The 19,768-nt window shown below is 35.3% G+C and overlaps 1 protein-coding gene across 1 annotated transcript in view; it reads left to right on the forward strand.

The window, feature by feature from the left end:
- Positions 1–19,768, forward strand: part of LOC150085320 (zinc finger protein castor homolog 1-like) — a 458,876-nt gene that overhangs the window by 363,675 nt on the left and 75,433 nt on the right. Inside the window, exons 6-10 of the mRNA XM_090373996.1 lie at positions 1,975–2,303; positions 6,240–6,414; positions 14,091–14,175; positions 14,689–14,776; positions 16,635–16,799. Of these exons, the coding sequence (XP_090230122.1) occupies positions 1,975–2,303; positions 6,240–6,414; positions 14,091–14,175; positions 14,689–14,776; positions 16,635–16,799 (842 nt within the window). The remainder of the gene's footprint in view (positions 1–1,974; positions 2,304–6,239; positions 6,415–14,090; positions 14,176–14,688; positions 14,777–16,634; positions 16,800–19,768) is intronic.

Below are 19,768 nucleotides of genomic sequence, written 5' to 3' on the forward strand. Positions count from 1 at the left end.
GCACACCCAGGGTCCTGAGCTGGATATCATCATTCTTCTCTTTCTTGGTGATTCCCTTCTAATTCTGACTCTTGTTTTCTCTCTCTCTCTCAGGGTAGCTCAGAAATTTTTTTTGGCTGGTGCAGCAAAAGCATCAGGCTTCCTTGCACCATATGGCTGATGATAATAATAATAATAATTCAAACTGCATACGAAAACAATCATTTCAGCAGCACTTGCATGCACTTCTTATAAATTTACATGGGTAGCAAGAGAGTTGGGGAGGGAGCAGACTGGTCAGCTGCCCCAGCCCTGGACATCATGTATGGGACTTGGAACTACTGCCATATATAGAAAAGAACTGGAAGCAATTAGTAACACTTCCCCAGTACTAGATTTATGTCTGGGGCTCTGGCAAACATTTTTAAAGTCTCTAAAAATAAGATTTAAGAGTTTATTAAAAATATGAGGCCTTGAACCAATATTAAATGCATTGTTCTGGATTCCCTATGGGAAAACTGTACCTCAGTAATTCTGGCCTTGAGTACAATGATACTTATTTGCAATACGATTCCACCCTCACATGTAAAATAGAAAGTTTGCAAATTTGAATAAAATGAATAAAAAGAGAAAAACAAGCATGGACTAGCTTCAGATCTGTTGTTGACAACTTCTTAAGGAACAACAAGGATACAGACTACAAGATAGTTGAAAATATGTTGGCAAACTTCGAGGAGCTGGGCTGCAACGAGTGTCCAGGTACATTTTTTATATTCCCACATCAAGTACGTCCCAGAAAATCTTGGAAGTGTTAGTGAACAACAGGGTGAAAAGTTTCAACAGGACATTAAAGACATGGAGATGAGGTACCAGGGGAGGTGGAATGTCAACATGATAGTCGATTATTGCTGAATGCTGAAGGAGGACTGTAGAATAGCACCTGCAAGAAATTAAAAGAAACAAAAATTTGACTTATCGTAGATCAGTTTTTAAAAGGAAAGGTGACTGTTTAGTGGATGTGGACTTTTGACCACATTGCCCTTTTTAATAATGTTTTCAACATGTATTTAAACATAAAAGTCTGGTGAAAGTAGCATTTTGTTATAATTTCAGTGCACAAATTCAGCCAAAATTAATAAAAATTTGTGCAAAATTTTCTTTTGTGATTTTTGAAGAAACCTAGCATGATGGAAACAAACAGAAGTCATTTTTTAAATCAGCATTGGAAACTGATTCATAACAATCCTTTTCTGAGAAAATGTTAGTGAATTTTTTTCAAAATGAGGAGTAGTGTTATAGAACTACTTGAATGGTGTTCCTGATGGTTCTATATCAGGGGTCGGCAACCTTTTTTGAATGAAGAGCCATTTTTGATTTAATAAAAAAAAAAAGAAAAAAAGAATCCGAAGAGCCACACCTCAGCTCAAGCTGGTATGAGGGGGAAGGGGGAATTTTTTAAGAAATGGAATAGAGTAGGAAGGTGTTTTATTAAAAAATATATTTTTTGAAATATTATTTATTAATACTAAAAAATGTAATAAACATCCAATTAGATATAAATTAATGTGACTTGCTACTGAACTTCCTGAGCGAGTCTCTCAACATCAGGCGAGTATGCCATAATTTTCATCTTTAGACATGCTGAGAGACTTGCATTATTTGGACAGTCTCTTGGTTTATTTTTAATATAGTTCATGTTTGAAAATATTTGCTTGTGGAAATAGGTAGCTTGTCATGCATGTGGGCTAAAAGTTAAAGAGCCACAGTTACATGTTCAAAGAGCCACATACAGCTCACAAGTTGCCGACCCCTGCTCTATATGGTCCTTGTCTATCCTGAAATATTTGATACTCATATTTGAAAAAAAAGGTTGGTATATTAAATTCATCTATCACTTTGTTAACATAATATTAACTTTAAACAAATCATAATCCATCTCTAAATAAAATGTTATATATGTATTTCTAACATTAGTTCCTATTTTTTTATTTCCAGGCAAAATTCTTAAAAGCATGACTGTTGGTCAAATACCTTACATGCTAGCCCTTGGCGCTCCACCACATGATAATGCACACATTGTGAACTTACGACCACCACCTCTGCCAATACACTCCTCTCCAGAGCATATATCCAGTGAAGTAAGTGGACCACATATAGAGAAACAAGACAATACAACTCTAGAGCTAAATCAAAACACAGAACAAGGTATTCTGAACACACCAAATACTGAGGGATCACTATTAGGTTCTTCTCGTTCTGCAGGAAAAGACACTGTGAACAGTATAACTTCATATCCTCCAGAAAGCACAGATGGCAATTCAAGGGTAACTATTTTGTTTTTCTAATTGTCAGTAAATTTCTTTTATTTGCCATCAAAAAGTTTTGTACATCATTTAAAAGGACTGATAAACATTTTGAAAGCTTTGATTAAAAAGGTTTGTATACACACACAATAGTAACCAAGATTGTTTGAGTTTACATGACTTTAGAATTGAATTTTGCATGACATCTTTTGAAATGTGCACACTAAGTTTTAAGTTGTTTACATGCTAGGCTAGCAGAAAGCCACTTTGAGTGAACATTTGTTTTTCTCATTTGCCATTTCTATTGAAAATTATAAAATTTGAATGTGTAAACTTTAAATTTATTGTAAAGTTGAAGTCTGCCATGGAAGCACATGAAATGCACATTAAGTGGGAATGATGCTATGATTAAAAAACAGTTTAAGTTTTAAAAAGTTTTGGGAGGGAAATCTTTTGCTTGAAGATGAAGAAAGAAGCAGTCAACATCCAATAACAATCAAAACATCAGTGAAGTTCACACTGTCATTCAATCGAACTGTTGAATGGCCATTCAAGAAATTGCTGAGGAGACATCTCTCTTGTATGCCATAGTTCAGGCCATTTTGACTGAGGGTTTGGGCATGAGGTGGGTGAGTGCCAAGTTTTTTCCATGCATTCTCACTCAAGATCAAAGCCAGCAATGATTCCTCAATTCATCTGAGTTGTTGAAACAACATGCCAGATCCTGTACTTTTAACAAAAATTGTAACATATGATGTCTTGGGTATATGAATATGACTCAAATACCAAGGTTTAAAGCATCCATTAGAAAACAATGTTATTACCAAGGCCCAAAAAGACAGTAGCAGTCAAAATTATATATGAAGGACATGCTGATTGCATTTTTTGATGTGAAGGTGTTATCAGAATTGATTCTGCAAGGTTTTAATGCAGCCTACTACTACTAAGAAGTTTCAAAATGGTTGAGCTGCAGTTTGCTGTAAATAATTCAAAAAATGGTTAAATGGTTGGCTCCTTCACCCCAATAATGCACCATGCCACGTGTCCCTTGCAATTTTTGACCAACAGAAACATTTCCATCATGCTGCACTTACCTTATTCTCCTAATCTGACACCAATAGACTTTTAGCTATTACCAAAATTAAAACAGGACATGAAAAAAAAAAATTTTAATTGATTCAAGAAATCCTTCAAACACAACAGACTGCCTAAAAGCATTCATTGAAGATGACTTACAAAAAAATTTTGATCACTGATAGGCATGATGGAACAAGTGTGTGGTTGCAGAATAAGAGATTATATTGAAGAAAATTAAAGAGAATCTTCTGCACAGCAAAGAGTAATATCAGTGATTAAATTACCACTGGGATAGTTCACAGAGGTGATTGTCCGTCTGTATAAGACAATGGTCAGGCCACACCTTGAGTACTGCATACAGGTCTGGAGGCCTCATTTTAGGAAGGGTGTAGATTTGCTTGAGCATGTATAGAGAAGGGCAACAAGATTGGTGAGGGGAATGAAGGGATCCTCTTACCAAGAGAAGCTTAAGTTCTGCAAATTACAGCGGCTGGAGACTAAGCACCTGCGAGGTGATCTGATTGAGGTGTATAAAGCCTTGAATGGGTTGAGCACGCTGAATTCTGATGGGATTCTTCCACTTCTTCAGATTACAAACCTAAGGGGGCATAAATTCAAATTGAGGAAAAACAGCTGTAGAATAGATGTGCAGAAATTTACCTTTAGCCAGCAGGTGGTTAATTGCTGGAACAAACTTCCATCTGTCATTGTGGAAGTTGATAGGTTAAATAAATTTAAGGAACTGGACAAACATTTAGAGAGAATGGTTGTGTGAATTTTTTTTTTTTTTTGGTTGATGCTACCTAAGCTATTTGCTTAGGTAGCATCAACTTGCTACCTAATCTGCTTGCTTTCTTCCATCACATGCCACAATTACTACTACTACCTTATTCCCCAACAAGGGTGAATATATGTGTACTTTTTTTTATGAAACTCCAAACACAAAAGGTATTAGAACCTATAGTACTTAGTAACATGTGTGGGTTGAAAGTTGAGAAGATGATAGAAGATACTTGTTGCCATTAGACTTGAATTTCTGTAGATTGCAATTTTCAGTAAATACATGCGAAGGGAAGTAGTTCCAGAAGTTGAAGGGATAAATGAGGAAGAAGAAAAGTTGCTTGCTTCTGAGACTTTTTTTTTTTTTTTTTGATTTGGTAGTTGTTGGCACATCGGCTTCTGTGGCCATATTGCACCTCCCAAGGTTTTTGCAGTACTTTGATCCAAGCCCGAGGCGGGAATCGAACCCGCGACCTTTGGGTTGCCGGGCAGGTACTTTACCCACTCGGCTAGCCCGGTCGGCTGCTTCTGAGAGTTTGATGTTAAACAGTATATGGATGTTTACTGGTTGCAGCACATGTTTGGACTGGTGTGAAAGAGAGAGAGAGAGAGAGAGGAAATTATAGAAGCCAATTCAGAAGAAAAGTCCCTGTGGAAGTATCTACAGAAAAGGCATGCAGCAGAAACAGAGCATCTGTGAGACAGAGAGTGAACAGACTGTTTAAGAGACAGATTATTAATTAACCTAACTGCCCTTTTTTTGAATGGAGTCTACAAGCCTGAGAGAGAGAGAGAGGTCAAAGGAGCACCCCCCCCCCCCAAATGTGGGAACAATATCCACAGTAGGGTGGATTTGAAATTTGTACAGAGTGAGTAACTGTTTAAAGGAAAAGTAACATTGAGAGCAAAAGAATAAAATGTTTTTTAGATGCAGAGGAAGCAATATTTTGTGATGTGTTATGTCAAGAAAAAGATTAAAAGTTAGGGTAATTCATAATAAAAATATGTGATCTTGTCTAGAAATCTGAGTGTCATTGAAGATAGGAACAAGAGCAGAAAGGTCCTTTTTGCAAGATATAAGGCAGGACTGAGTTTTGGAAAGATTGGAATTAACTAAGTTATCTTTGCCCCACTGAGTTTTGGAAAGATTGGAGTTAACTAAGTTATCTTTGCCCCATTGGAGAATTACCTGGAGAACAGCATTTAAGGAATTGGTAGTGGATAATTGAAAAATTGAAGCTCTTTTGCACAGGGCAAAGTTTCTTAAACTGGAAGATGGAATGCAAAGTGTTGCCATCTGCAAAACAATGGATAAGATTTCCAGTCAATGAAAGGTCATTAATATACAAGAGGAAAAGAGTGGGAGACAAGACAGAACCTTGTGCAGCCAGAGATAAAACTGGATACTGAGTTACAAAAAAACAGTCAGCAATCCATAAGATGGAAGCTTCTTTAGAAGATCTTTATGCCAAACACGATCAAAAGCCTTTGAAATGTCAAGAACAACTGCTTGAATTTCAGAAAACTTTTCCACTAAATTTGTCCACAGAGGGATAACGTAAGACAGTATTTTATTTTATTTTATTTTTTTTGGTAGTTGTTGGCACATAGGCTTCTGTGGCCATAATGCACCTCCCAAAGTTTTTGCAGTACTTTGATGCAAGCCCGAGGCGGGAATCGAACCCACGACCTATGGGTTGCCAGGCAGGCACTTTACCCATCCGGCTAGCCCGGTCAGCGTAAGACAGTATATTACCAGTGGATTGACACTGATGGAATCGATATTGGCCATCACTGATCAGATGGAAAGTTTGGTAGTTTGGGGGTTGGCAGTTAAAGGATTTCTCCATTACTTTAGAAAGAGTAGAAGGGGACAATAATTGGATGAGAAGGATTTATCACCCTTTTCGGTGATTATATTGAGCAATTTTTAATTTTTAATCAAAACATTTCATAATCTCATGATTATGAGATTATGAAATGTTTGAAAACTTGGCTGTCCATTTTTCATATTCAAAATGGATGCCATTTATAAAATGGTTGCGAATTTTAAATTAAGAACTGAACATAATTGTAATTAAGTGAACTTTTCTTTTACAGGTTATTCTTCCACAGAATATGGCCACCATCTTAACCTTGGCTGCTATAGGATCAAAAGTAACACCAAATCAACATCCAACAAAGAAAATGATCACAACTAACTCCTCCACTGCAAGAGTTATAATGGCAACTACTCCTACGACTCATGCATCTTCATGTATACCTAATCAAAAAGGTAAGTTACAATTCATGGTCAACTAGTTTTACTAGAAATATTTATTATTATATTTGTCTGCTAAGGTATTCACAGATTGATTTACAAAGTTAGAAGCTTAACGTCTTTGCCATAGCTTTATTCACAATTAAAAATTCATAAACAGAATACTGATTAATAAAATGTATTATAGACTCTATCCTCTCAAAATTATTCAGATTCCATTGTAGTTCTTCAGTGGCAAGGCTTCTCTCGACTGTGAACAATAATAACTACAGCCACTCTTCAATAGTTATTATAGCTTTAACTAGGACTACTGGTAGCGTCAATGCCTTATTATGGGTGATTTCAATTTGCCTCTAATTGATTGGAGTAAATGGGAAGGAAACTCGACATGGGGAACAAAATTTTTAAATCAACTAGATGACTGTTATTTGTATCAACATGTCAGGGAAAGTACTAGAGAAAAGAATATCCTAGACCTCATCATCACACATGAATCAGATGACAAACAGGGCTGACAGTAGAGGAACCAGTAGCAGGAAGTGATCACGGAGTTCTACGGTGGATGATGACGACAGAGGTAGCAGAAGTAAAAGGCAAAGGAATGGGTTTTAATTTCAGAAAAGGAAATTACGATGCCTTAAGGTACTACATGGCCTCTATTAACTGGGTAGATATCGTGCTGAGAATGAATACAATTGAACTGTGGTACGCTTTTAAAACATTAATCACAGATGCCTTGAATGCGTATATACCATTAAAAAAATACTCCATGAGAAGGGTTCCAAGTTGGATGAATAGTGAAGTTGCCACATTACTTGAGCAGAAAAAGGTGGCATGGAAAGGTTACAGAGCAATAAAAAGTACTGAAGCCTATAACAGCTACAAGGTGATCTGTAATAGAGCCACAGAAAAGGTTCGACAGGCAAAGGCAGTTTATGAGAAATCACTAGCAAACAGAGCAAAGAGGGGGGATAAAGAATTCTTCACATATATAAATGCCAAGAAGAGCAGGACAAACCAGATCGGACCTTTACATAAGGGAAAGGGGATAGTAATAAATACACCAGCTGCCGTTGCAGATGAACTCAACAGTTATTTTGCATCGATATTTACAAATGTAAAAATGCCTTTTGTGGCAATGGGAAATTGTGGGAGCAAAGTTGAAAAATATGTAATTAATGATATTGAAATTTTGCAAGATTATTTAATGAAAAAACTTTCGAGCCTACAGACCAGTAAGGCTCCTGGAGCTGATGGAATATACCCTATAATCTTAAGAGAGGCGGCAAGCGAGTGCATTGAACCATTGAGGCTAATTATGCGAGCATCACTAGACTCTGGGGAGATTCCCTTGGATTGGAAAAGTGCAAATGTATCTCCCATTCATAAGGGTGGCTCTAAAAGTGAAGTTGGAAATTATCTACCTGTCAGTCTGACTTCAGTAGCAGGGAAAATCATGGAGGCAATGATCAAGGGTGGAATTCAGGATCATTTGGATCGAATTGAAATTCTCAAGGATACTCAGCATGGTTTTGTAAAGGGAAAATCATGTTTAACAAATCTGGTTCGCTATTTCGAAAGGGTCACTCACGAGCTGGATTTAGGGAATAATTTCGACATTGTTTATTTAGATTTAAGCAAAGCTTTTGACTCAGTCCCACATGAGCGGTTGCTTTATAAGCTGGAACAGGTTGGAATCACTGGGAAAATCCTTAGATGGATAGAAGGATGGCTTCAGGGCAGGAGGCAGAGGGTTGTGATAAATGGCTATTCCTCAGATTGGGTTGATGTAAGAAGTGGGGTTCCCCAAGGATCAGTATTAGGACCACTGTTGTTTTTAATTTTCATAAACGACATTGATGAAGGGATAGAGGGCGTGATGTCTAAATTTGCAGATGATGTTAAAATTGGTAGAGTAGTTAATGATCACTGTCAAGCTGAGCTTCTTCAGAGAGACCTAGATAGACTTCAAGAATGGTCAGAAAAATGGCAGCTGTGCTTTAATCCAACAAAGTGTAAGGTATTACACCTGGGAAACAGTAATCCCAAAAAAACTTATTCATTTGGTGGAGTTCAACTAAACCCAGTACTGGAGGAAAGGGACTTGGGTGTTACGATACGGTCAGACATGAAATTCTCTGAGCATTGTAAACAAGTTGCAAGGAAGGCCCATGGTGTCTATCGATGATCTATCGAACTTTTGCAAGTAAAGATAGGGACATGATAATCCCATTATATAAGGCTTATGTTAGACCACACTTGAAATACTGTGTTCAAGTATGGAGACCGCACCTGAAGAAAGACATCGAGCTTCTTGAAAGGGTGCAAAGAAGGGTAACTCGCCTGGTGAGATCGGCAAAAGGGCGTCCTTATGAAGAAAGACTTCGAATATGTGGGTTGCAGAGTATGGAAACTAGACACCTTAGAGGAGATTTGATTGAGGTGTTTAAGGCTCTGAGAGGCATCAGTAAAATGAATGAGGGCAAAATTTTCAAGATTATAAATGATGCTAGAACTAGGGGACATAAATTCAAGTTACAGGGAGAAATGTTTAGATTGGACTGCAGGAAGTTTTATTTTAGACAGCGAGTTATAAATTACTGGAATAAGTTGCCTTCATGGGTGGTAGAGGCTGACAGTTTAGGGAAATTCAAAGGTCATCTGGATAGTACTTTCGGGTAAGGGAAGCGCATAGGATGATAGGTTTAATTTCCTTTTTATTTATATTTTATTTATTTTTTTTAATTATTATTATTTAGTTATTTATTTTATTTATTTATTTATTTTTTGTTTTTATCATTGTTTTGTTCGGATTTTTTTTTTTTTTTTTTTTTGGCTAGCGCAGCATAAGCCATGGGCTTTCCTGCACCATGCGGCCGTTACTAATACTAATACTATATGATGTAACTGCCTCAGATGCAACTTTGTAGAGGGGGGGGATGCATATTTGTCACATAAAAAAAGTGGGTGACAATAGGGAAAAAGAGACCAAATTTAAGGTTTGCTTCAAGAGGAAAAAAAAAAAGTCTCATATATCATTACATTCCAGTCCTTAACTCTGTGGTTTATATCTATTACCAATTCTATTTTATAGAATTTTTATACTAGCTTTACTCATTCAAGCAGTAATAAAAAATTATTACTGCTCCTTCTCCGTGGCTCACAGCTATCATTAGACATAACTATTACAAGGTAGAGAATACAAGATAATATCCATATTTTTTGGAACATGTAGCTTTAACTAGGACTACTGGTATATGATGTAACTGCCTCAGATGCAACTTTGTAGAGGGGGGGATGCATATTTGTCACATAAAAAAAGTGGGCCACAATAGGGAAAAAGAGACCAAATTTAAGGTTTGCTTTGTCACATAATTACACAAGATTAGATTCACACAAGTGGCACATGTAAGTTTGTACTAATTCAAGCATTACTTTCCTTAATTTCAATGGAATCATAATAATTCATAAATTTTTGTGATATACAGGGTGTCTCAAAAATATTGGTACAAACGTTTAGGGGAGGTAGGTAACATCTAAAGGAATGTGAATCGTATAGGAATCCATAACCGGAAACGTCACCGTAAGTCGGTACACGGCGCTGTTTATCAGTTCGCCAGAGGGAAAATTTCTGGTTTACTCATTCAAGCAGTAGTTGCCGCACGAAGAGCATGCATCGATATACAAACTGTGAGCTGGAAGACATGCACCTAATGTATGGATTAGCAGAGGGCCCACATGGTGTGAGGCCCCATGCGGCACTACATCACTTCGCAATAAATATGTGTGCAGGTATGGTCGGTGACTGCTTAGTCAGCCCATACCTGTTACCATCCTGCATGAACTCTGCTAAATATCGGATCTTTCTTGAACAAGTTCTACCAGGGTTACTTGACGATGTTCTAGCAAATGTGAGACGCAACATTTGGTTTCAACATAACGGGGTGCCTGCCCATTATGGAAGGTGTGTTTGTGATCATTTGAACAGGCGTTTTGGGCGTCGATGGATTGGCCGTGGTGGACCCGTTGCCTGGCCCCAACGCTTACCTGATTTATCGAGCATTGATTTCTTTCTGTGGGGGGCCCTCAAATCTATCGTGTATGAATCGCCTGTGGAGACGGAAATGGATCTCGTGGCGAGACTCGTCTGTGCTGCTGCTACTGTCAAAGAAACTCCAGGTGTGTTTGACCGTATCCGCCAATCCATGCTGCGTCGGTATCACGCATGCATCGTGTCTCATGGTGGAACCTTCAAGCATCTGTTGTAACATCATGAAATGCATCCATCTCGTACTCCATTGTTAGTATTATGTCAAATAAATGTTTGCCACTAATTAGTGTCTTGTGTCATTTCTGCTTCTTGTGCCTCTGCTACTACTTTCCCGTGACGTTTCCGGTTATGGGTTCCTATGCGATTCACATTCCTTTAGATGTTACTTACCTCCTCTAAACGTTTGTACCAATATTTTTGAGACACCCTGTATATCACAAAACACAATCTGGAGAGCATTGTTCTAGACCCAAACATACTTATCCGAGCAAAAGTAGGTGAAGTGCGATTTATTGCTCCCTAGAATTAATTTTACTCAATAGGATCCAAGGAACAGTATGTTCTGCATCACTCATCCAGACTACTCTTATCATGGTACATAGCTCTTGCTGATTTCACACAAGCTTTTTGCATATTTATTACATCCTGCTTATACTTTTGGTGTCTGATATGCATCATCATCACCACAGAACCTTTCATCTTTTAGACCCATGGTTGGATTGTGTGAAATAAAACTTGTGCATTCTCATTTGATTCAATGAACAGGTCCTCTTTGTGTATTCGTTTTTTCAAACAAATTATCCCAAGTGAGTTTGAGTCCCACTTTTCTCATTATTGCTTAATGGTACAAGACCAACATATCTGTAAAGTACCTCCCCATTATATTCCTTAGTAATGAAATGATAATGAGGATTATCCCATCCACTGTACTGTAAAAGAAAAAATCACCTGGAGAGTCATAGTAAAATGGCTTGTGAAAATTCTTACCATGCTTATCAATTCACTGATAAACTCCAGAGATCTCTTAAACTGAATCTACAAGGCAGAAGCATAACATGAAGTTTACTGTTCAGTTCAAAGGTTCCCAAACTTTCTCGGTTCATGGCACCCTTAGTGTCCCAGTAATTGTTTCACAGCATCCCTAGGCCAAAAGAATTACCTAACAGTTCTGTTTATTAAGTAGTTAGGTCCAAACAACTTAATAAGTAATGTTGAAACTGTGAATTACCTTGAGCTAGTAGTTTTCTTGGTGTCCTATAGATGTTGAGTATCACTGTATTTCCCTTGAAAATTTAAAATATCCTGTGGAGCCCTGTGAGTTCACTGTGGTGCCCCAGAGTGCTGCAGCACACAGTTTGGGAACCACTGGTCCAGTTTTGACATAAGCTGATAGCCATTATTAGCGTTAACTAGGACTGTGGTATTACAAGAAGCAACTTCCTTGTATGCAGCTTTGGGGGGGGGGGGGGGGAGGTGAATGCTTTATACCTCCATACATTCTTAGGAAATACACAATTTTTTAAGACTGATGTAACAAAAATCAACCTGTTGCATCATACTGCCAATACTAATACTAACTGTTGAAGATATCTTTCTTTTTTACAGAATCAGAAAAGGGCATTTTAGTACAGAAAAATCCCATTACACCTTCTTGAGGGTATACACAATACCGAAATGATTTGTGCACCCCGTATTTCAAAGCACTGAAATTTTGTTCTGATGTATTTCACTGAAAATATTTAAAAAGAATGATTATTTGCATAAATAAATTCTGAAGCATTATTATAATATACAGAAGTAGCAACTTCGGCTTTATTTTACTTAAATATTAATTTTAAAATCAACAGTAAGTAAATAAAATGGTGAAATATGTGTACTACCAAGATAAAGATATTTTGTTTGGGGAGTGTAATTTTGAAAGCATATTTTACTTATAAGAAATACTGAAATACATTTAGAAATACATTACAGTAGATACATCCTGTTACTTTTCACATATTAATACAAATGTATATACATTTTATTTTTAATGTTTAATTTCCATGCTGCATTAATATGAAAATTCAACTTTAGTGCAATTGAACACAGGGTACTGCAAGTAAAATGTACCAGTTGTGTGGTACCACACTCGGGGCAGTGCAAAATGAAAAAGACCTGGGCATAATTGTGCAATCAAATATGAAGTTCTCTGAGCAGTGCAGACAGGATACCAGAACAGTCCATTGGATTTTGTCAATGATATACAGGAATTTTGCTAGCAGGGATAAGGAGGTGATTATCTCACTGTATAAGGCAATAGTGAAGCCACATCTTGAGTACTGCATACATGTCTGGTAGGAAAGACATGGATCTCTTGGAATGGGTGCAAAGAAGAGCAACAAGATTAGTCAGGGGAGCAAAAGGATGTCTCTTACTTCCCAGATATTTTGCAATATGTTTTGCATATTGCAGCATCTGGGAACTAGGCACCTGCAAGGAGATCTGATTGAGGTGTTTAAGGCTTTGAATGGATTACATAAGCTTATTGTTTATGAACTCCTTCCTCTTGCTCACACTCACACGAGGGGGCATAAAGTCAAATTGAGGAAGGATGGTTGCTAGTTGAATGTACGTAAATTTGCCTTCAGCCAGCAGCCAGAGGGTGGTTGACAGTTGGACCAAACTCTCATTTGGTGTGTAGAATAAATGGTGGACAGTTTGAATAAATTCAAGGAAGAACTAGATAAACTGTTAGAGGGTGACAGATGGCTGAAATGAGAAGCACTGCCTCTTTTTTTTTTGGCTAATGATGCTGTATCAGTTTACTTTCTTGCATCATTTGCCACTACTATTAATACTATTAATAATAATAATAGTGAAATGTTTGTAAAACCTGCATTTGTTGTAAAAAAATTCAAATGAACATCAAAATGACAAGAAAGTAATGTAGTGCATCTACATAGAACAAAAATCAACAAAGGCAAATGTTTATAATTCTAATTGGTATTCAATGATAGCAAACTTAACATTATTGAATCAGTAAATGGTAAAACACTAAGAATTTGAATTGAATCTGGAAGGAATCAATGAAACAGCTCAATTTGGAATTAATATTTATTTCAGCACAGCTGAACTGACAAAAAAAGTATTTTTTAGCTCTTTTAAGAGGTTATTTCAGTCTAGTTTTTCTGTACTATTTGCTTTTAGATGGTCTGTTTTTTAAGTCATAATAATATGAGAACTTAGCAATTTACTACTGATAACTGGAGGTGAACAAAAATAACCCTTCATTAAATTAAAAATCATAATTTCAAAGCAATACTGACAGCAAGTGACTCATAAGATGTAAAGGTTACCTGAGGCAAGTGTAAGGCAAAGTAAGTTTTTAGGACAGTTTTTTGTTAAAAATAAAACAAAAAACTTGTTTGAATAAGTGCACAACAATTAATCAAGTTTGTCAATATGAATTAAGTGATTTACAACTAATCATTATTGTTAATTTATTATCACTTAATTCTTTATATAATTAATGAATATCTTTTGATCCCCTAATAATCTAATAATATATCCTTGTAATCATTAATTACTCAGTCATTAATTGTTATCCATTGTAAAATATTTTCTTTTAAAATTAATAACAATTTTCTTAATAACTTTTCAGTAATGGTTGGAAATAACACACCTCTATCACTGAAAGTGGACCAACCAAAATCAGGGCCTGTAGATTATACACGTTATGTTAAAAGGTAAGACTGTCTCACTTAAAGTTAAGGTAATCTTCTCATAAAAGAAGAAAGATATTCTACACAAATTACTATCTTACATGATGTGTTTCCACAAACAATTATGATCATACAACAAAGTAATTTTTTTTTATTTAAAAAAATGGTTCATTTTGTATTCATCATACACATGAACTTTGTTTCACTCTAATTTTTTTTTAAATATTTCCATTTTGCAATTCCTTTATTAAAATCTTAAGAATATAATGTTTATTGTGTGGACATGTAAGAAATATAGCTTCCTCTCAAGTGTCATTAGATAACTGAGAAAGATAATTAAATAATCGATTAATCTTAATTTTAATGCCAATTTGCATACTGATTATATGTCTGCTATCTAAAAAAGTAAATTAGTTTTGACTGACTCTCTGCAATGCAATAAAAATTCATAATTATGGGGCTCTTTATTATTGAATAATATTTTGTTTAATAAGAAGGAGTAATAAATAACATCTGTGTTTGTATAACAAATATTAGGTTTGCCAATGCTACAGAATGTGGAACTTCATATTGTAAAGATCTAAATTACAGGGAACATTTCCACTGCTTAGATTGTAATTCAAGGGTAAGTAATAAACTTGTTTGACCATCAGAATGTTCAAAAGTATGCTGTTTGTTGAAATATTTTACTGCATGAAGTATATTTATGAAATTTCATTTAAATAAATATTCTGAAAGTTTAGAAGAGAAACTTGATGAATGAAAATGTTTCTGTTAATTTCACTATATTGTGTAACTAAAAATTTTTTTCATTGCTAAACACTTTGCTTTCAATTCATATTTTTGTTACAAAAAAGGCTTATATAAAAATAATTTAATTTATTTCTTTGGGTTTTAAAATCCAATAATGAAATATATCCAGTGCAGTTTTTATGCCTTTTAGTCTATATTAGCTTGGTTTTTTATATGCACAGCTGTTAATGGTCTTTTTAAGGGGACCTTACTCCAATATCCATGTTATACAATCTAATCCTCTTTACAGCATTCTCTCAGAAATTGACTGACGAGATCCTTGGTTAAGTATTTACTGTAGCTCTTGTTTTGTTTAAAATCATCTTTCATTTATTAGACATGATATTCGTCTCTGATCATGATCACTTAGTGCTGACTTTTGACCACAACTTCTGGATGATTTTGACTCACATCTTTCCTTAAAAACTCTTATTACTGTTCTTTCTGAAACACCAGTAAATAAACTACTTCTTTAACAGGATGTCCTTTAGACCCGCTAAATGCTCTTACTCCTTTTTTGCCACTCACTTAACATCTTTTCTGTAACCCATCTTTTGTGGTGGAAACCTTGCTTCTTCAGTCACAGCTAGTAGACCAGCCGACCGGGCTGGCCGAGTGGGTAAAGTACCTGCCCGGCAACCCAAAGGTCGCGGGTTCGATTCCCGCCTCGGGCTTGGATCAAAGTACTGCAAAAACCTTGGGAGGTGCAATATGGCCACAGAAGCCGATGCGCCAACAACTACCAAATCAAAATCAATCAAAATCAGCTAGTAGACCAGTAAAAAGAGAATGAGTTAAACTTATACTCTAATTTCAATGCTGTTAGCAAACAAGCATAGAAGATACACATTTAATCTGTTATATGTCCTAAATAATTTTTGTATGGTGTCTGTACATTTTGTGGTATGATTTCTACCATTTAATCAGTGTCTCATTGCTGCCTCTGTGTTTATCTACAATCTCACTAAAACTGAACTACTATATAAAATAACTAAATTTGCGACATCTCTTACATATGCTTATGAAATAAGCTCTTACATATGCTTACATATGAAATATCTCTTACATATGCTTACATATCCTTGGATTTTGCTGATTTCTAGTTATAAAAAACACTGACTTAGTGTATAAAAAATATATATGTTCTCTATTTGATATAATTTTTTCTTGCCACAGTGAATTATGTATCATGGATATTTAGAGTGGAGTCCCCTGAAAAAGACCAATGCTAAACTGCTGCACATAAAAAAAAAAGCCCAGATAGTATAGGCTAAAAGGCAAACTGGACTTTGGTAAGTGAAAAGCTGTGATGTGGCCTGACAAATCCAAATTTTGCCTATACTCTAATGATGCCAGGCAGTATACATATCAATAAGCTCTATAGTTCTATCTGTATTTTCCTCTGAAAAGACATGAATTACATATATTAATATACATGCTAACTTATGCAAGTTATGTGCCATTGTACTATTTGATTATCAGTGATATTTATGATATTTATTTTTACTTTAATAAAATGTTTTTCAGTTTGTTTGTTTCTCATAATTCCTTAGAAAAATATAGAATCATACTTAATTTCATATGCTTAATTTAATTTCATACTTAATTTCATTTTTTTTTTCATGTGCCAAATTCAGTTTAAGAATAATAATTTTAATTTGCAAATTGTCAAGTATGTTTTTAAATTCTAGGTTTTTGTAAAAAAAGAAGAAATGATACGGCATTTCAAATGGCACAAAAAACGAGATGAATCGCTTCAGCATGGATTCATGCGTTACAGTCCAATGGATGACTGTTCTGATAAGTTTTCTAGTTGTTCTCATAATCGGAAGCAAACGCATTATCATTGCTTAAAAGTAAGTTGACCAAGTTTGTGATTTTATGTATATGCTTACAGATTAATTAAATATATTATCGCAACTGTAATCAGTATGTATTACAGTCTATTTTAAATGTGAAATATTTTCTGGATATGGAAGTTCAACTTCATGGGGTTGTTTTAATTGGAATATTGATGAGACTTAAGAAATTACAGCTGACTACTATATATTCCAGCACATAATTCAACCTTAGAAGCACTAAATCATCTAAAATTTTAAGCTTGGCTTATATGTCAGATATAAAATCCTAAGCTTGAATTAAAGGCATGTGCTTAGTGTTAGAGAAACAAGAATTTATATTGGTAAATATATTTATAATTTATTACATATATATATTTGCACAAATGTATATTGTTACTCACCTTTTAAAACCCAAGAATTTGTTCACCTTCTTCATCATATAAAATTAAATCTGTGAGGAAGTTAAGTTTCTGGGAATTTCAATTTTTTTTATAAAACACACTTCTAATTTGAGGCACTGTTTACAGAGAAACTAAATTAAACTAAAAAAAATGCTAAACAGACAACAAAGTGATGACTTAGTTACGTAATCAAAGCCTCCCATGTATACATATAGTATCAATAAGAGTAATGTTACATCATCACCTATGCCTGTTTTGGTTTCATGACCTACATAATAGAATACTCTGTATGCTTATCGTTTTCTTTACAGTTTACTGCGCAGTGTAATAAAATGTCACAATGCAACCTTTTAAAAGAAGGAGCATAATTAAAAAGTATATTGTAATTCTTAATGCATATTTTACTGTAATATTATATTACATGAGATGCAAAAGATAAATAATTAAAAAATGGGTTGACTTAGAGATAAATATATAATTAAGCTCAAATTTTTATGCCAAAAGATAGAAGTCAACTTATATTCCAGAATATACAATAATATTTTTCCTCATTCAGATATTTTCGTGTCATTACGTGACCACTAATTCTTTTAAGTGCCTTCAAGCAGAGCTGGCCCCAAAATTTATGGGGTTCTGTTCAAGATTTACTTGCAGGGCCCTAGGGTCCTGTGCAAAACTTATGCAGGGTGTTTTTGTAATAGTGATTTTTTTTTAATTTTTCAAATTTTGCAGTAGCTAGCACATAATTAAATAATTTTATATTATACTGAAAAAAATTTTAAATATGAATAATATTAAATTATTCATATTTATTCATACTTTACGTTAATCAACAATATTGTTTTGTCCATTTGAACACAGGGCTCTGTATGATAGAACTGGTTGAACATGCTTGTGGCCGACACTGCCTTCAAGACATTTTTCCTACTCATTTTATCCATCCTGTTTTCCAATACTTTTTCAGTCCTTCTATATGAGAGATGCTGGGTGGCATATTTCCTCCAGATAAAAGATTAAAGCCTTCTTTGGTTCTCTTGGCAAACAGAATTACTTCCTTAGACAAGCTCTTTTTATACTCTTCTAAATAATACCAGATCTTAGCCCAATCTGGTCTAAGAGAAGGGTGTTTTGATCTGGTATATTTTGTACAATTTTGATCTGGTATTATTTTCTGTGGGAAATAAGTACAGAAATGATATTTTAAAATACATTCTCTTTGCCTACTTGTTATTTAACCCACTGTAGTGATTTATGTTTTTGTGTTTTTATTTTTTTTTTAATTTTGTGCTGTACTATTGTTTTTCTATATATATATATATATATTGTTCATTATTGTTGCAAGAATATTTGCTAATGCTATTGAGGCAGTGTTAGGTGGGTTGTAAAACTGCTAGCTTGGGGGAGATACACGGACTAATAGATTAACAGTAGCTGCTGGCAGAGGTGAAAGTGATTCTTGCATTGCTTCTATTGCAGCAGTTCCCAACCAGGGGTTCGCAAAAGTGCTCCAGGGGGTTCGCACTAAAAACTCTGTAATGGCGTCTGCTTAGATTTACATAGGTATATTATTGTAAATGACAAAATATAACTAATAATAAGCAATAAAGTAAAATAAAAATTAAAGAACTGCCAAGGAAAGAAACCACATTTCACACAATTCCTTATAATTACTTTACTATCTTAGAATATATCATGTTAAATAAATATCTAAAATTATTTCTTGACTAAATGTCTAGAGTATGAAAAAGGTTGTTTATGCATGGGTACTGCACTTCCATCATTTCTACTACCCAGGTAGTATGCATGCATCGTTTGATTACATTTCGTATTGTGAATACCTTCACAATGAGTTGCCAAGGTATTGTACTGCTTTGAATAAGTAACGCTTCACCAGGGAAGAAGACCAATGGCACTTATTCTCGGCGGATACCACCACCCAGTCGGCACCGTTTCAAAGCTTGTTGGCATACTCATCAGTCGGAGGGCAGGACCTTGTTGTTGCAATAGTGACAACCCAATTACGAAGTATATAACTCCACAATATGAGAGATGCTTGTGGTGTGCATGGTTTAATCTAAATATATTTCTTGACTAAATTCCTAAAAGTATGAATAAGGTTGTTTATGCATGGGTAATGCACTTCCATCATTTCTACCACCTAGGTGTTATGCATGCAACGTTTGATTATATCTCGCATTACCCACGCATAAACAACCTTATTCATACTTTTAGAAATTTAGTCAAGAAATATATTTAGATTAAACCATACACACCATCAAGCATCTCTCATACTGTGGAGTTATACTTCATAACTGGGTTGTCACTATTGCAACACCAGGGTGCCTGCCCACCCACTGAAGAGGAGCCAATCAGATCCGAAACAGTGCCGTCTTGGGGAGGTCTTGATAAGGCCCTCATTACCACCAATATGTAACAACAATCTTCCCTAATGAGGAAGCGTTGCCTATTTGGGGATTCATGAATGTTTGAATTCAGTGAGTGTGAGGAGTAACTGTTCCTTTCCTCTTCTACTATCACTTTCCTACACTTTTTTGCTTTCCAAAGTCTAATAGGGACAGTATG

This window comes from Mastigoproctus giganteus, chromosome 5, assembly GCF_048544385.1.
Source record: "Mastigoproctus giganteus isolate SK-2022 chromosome 5, ASM4854438v1, whole genome shotgun sequence".
NCBI classification, from domain to species: Eukaryota; Metazoa; Arthropoda; class Arachnida; order Uropygi; family Thelyphonidae; genus Mastigoproctus; species Mastigoproctus giganteus.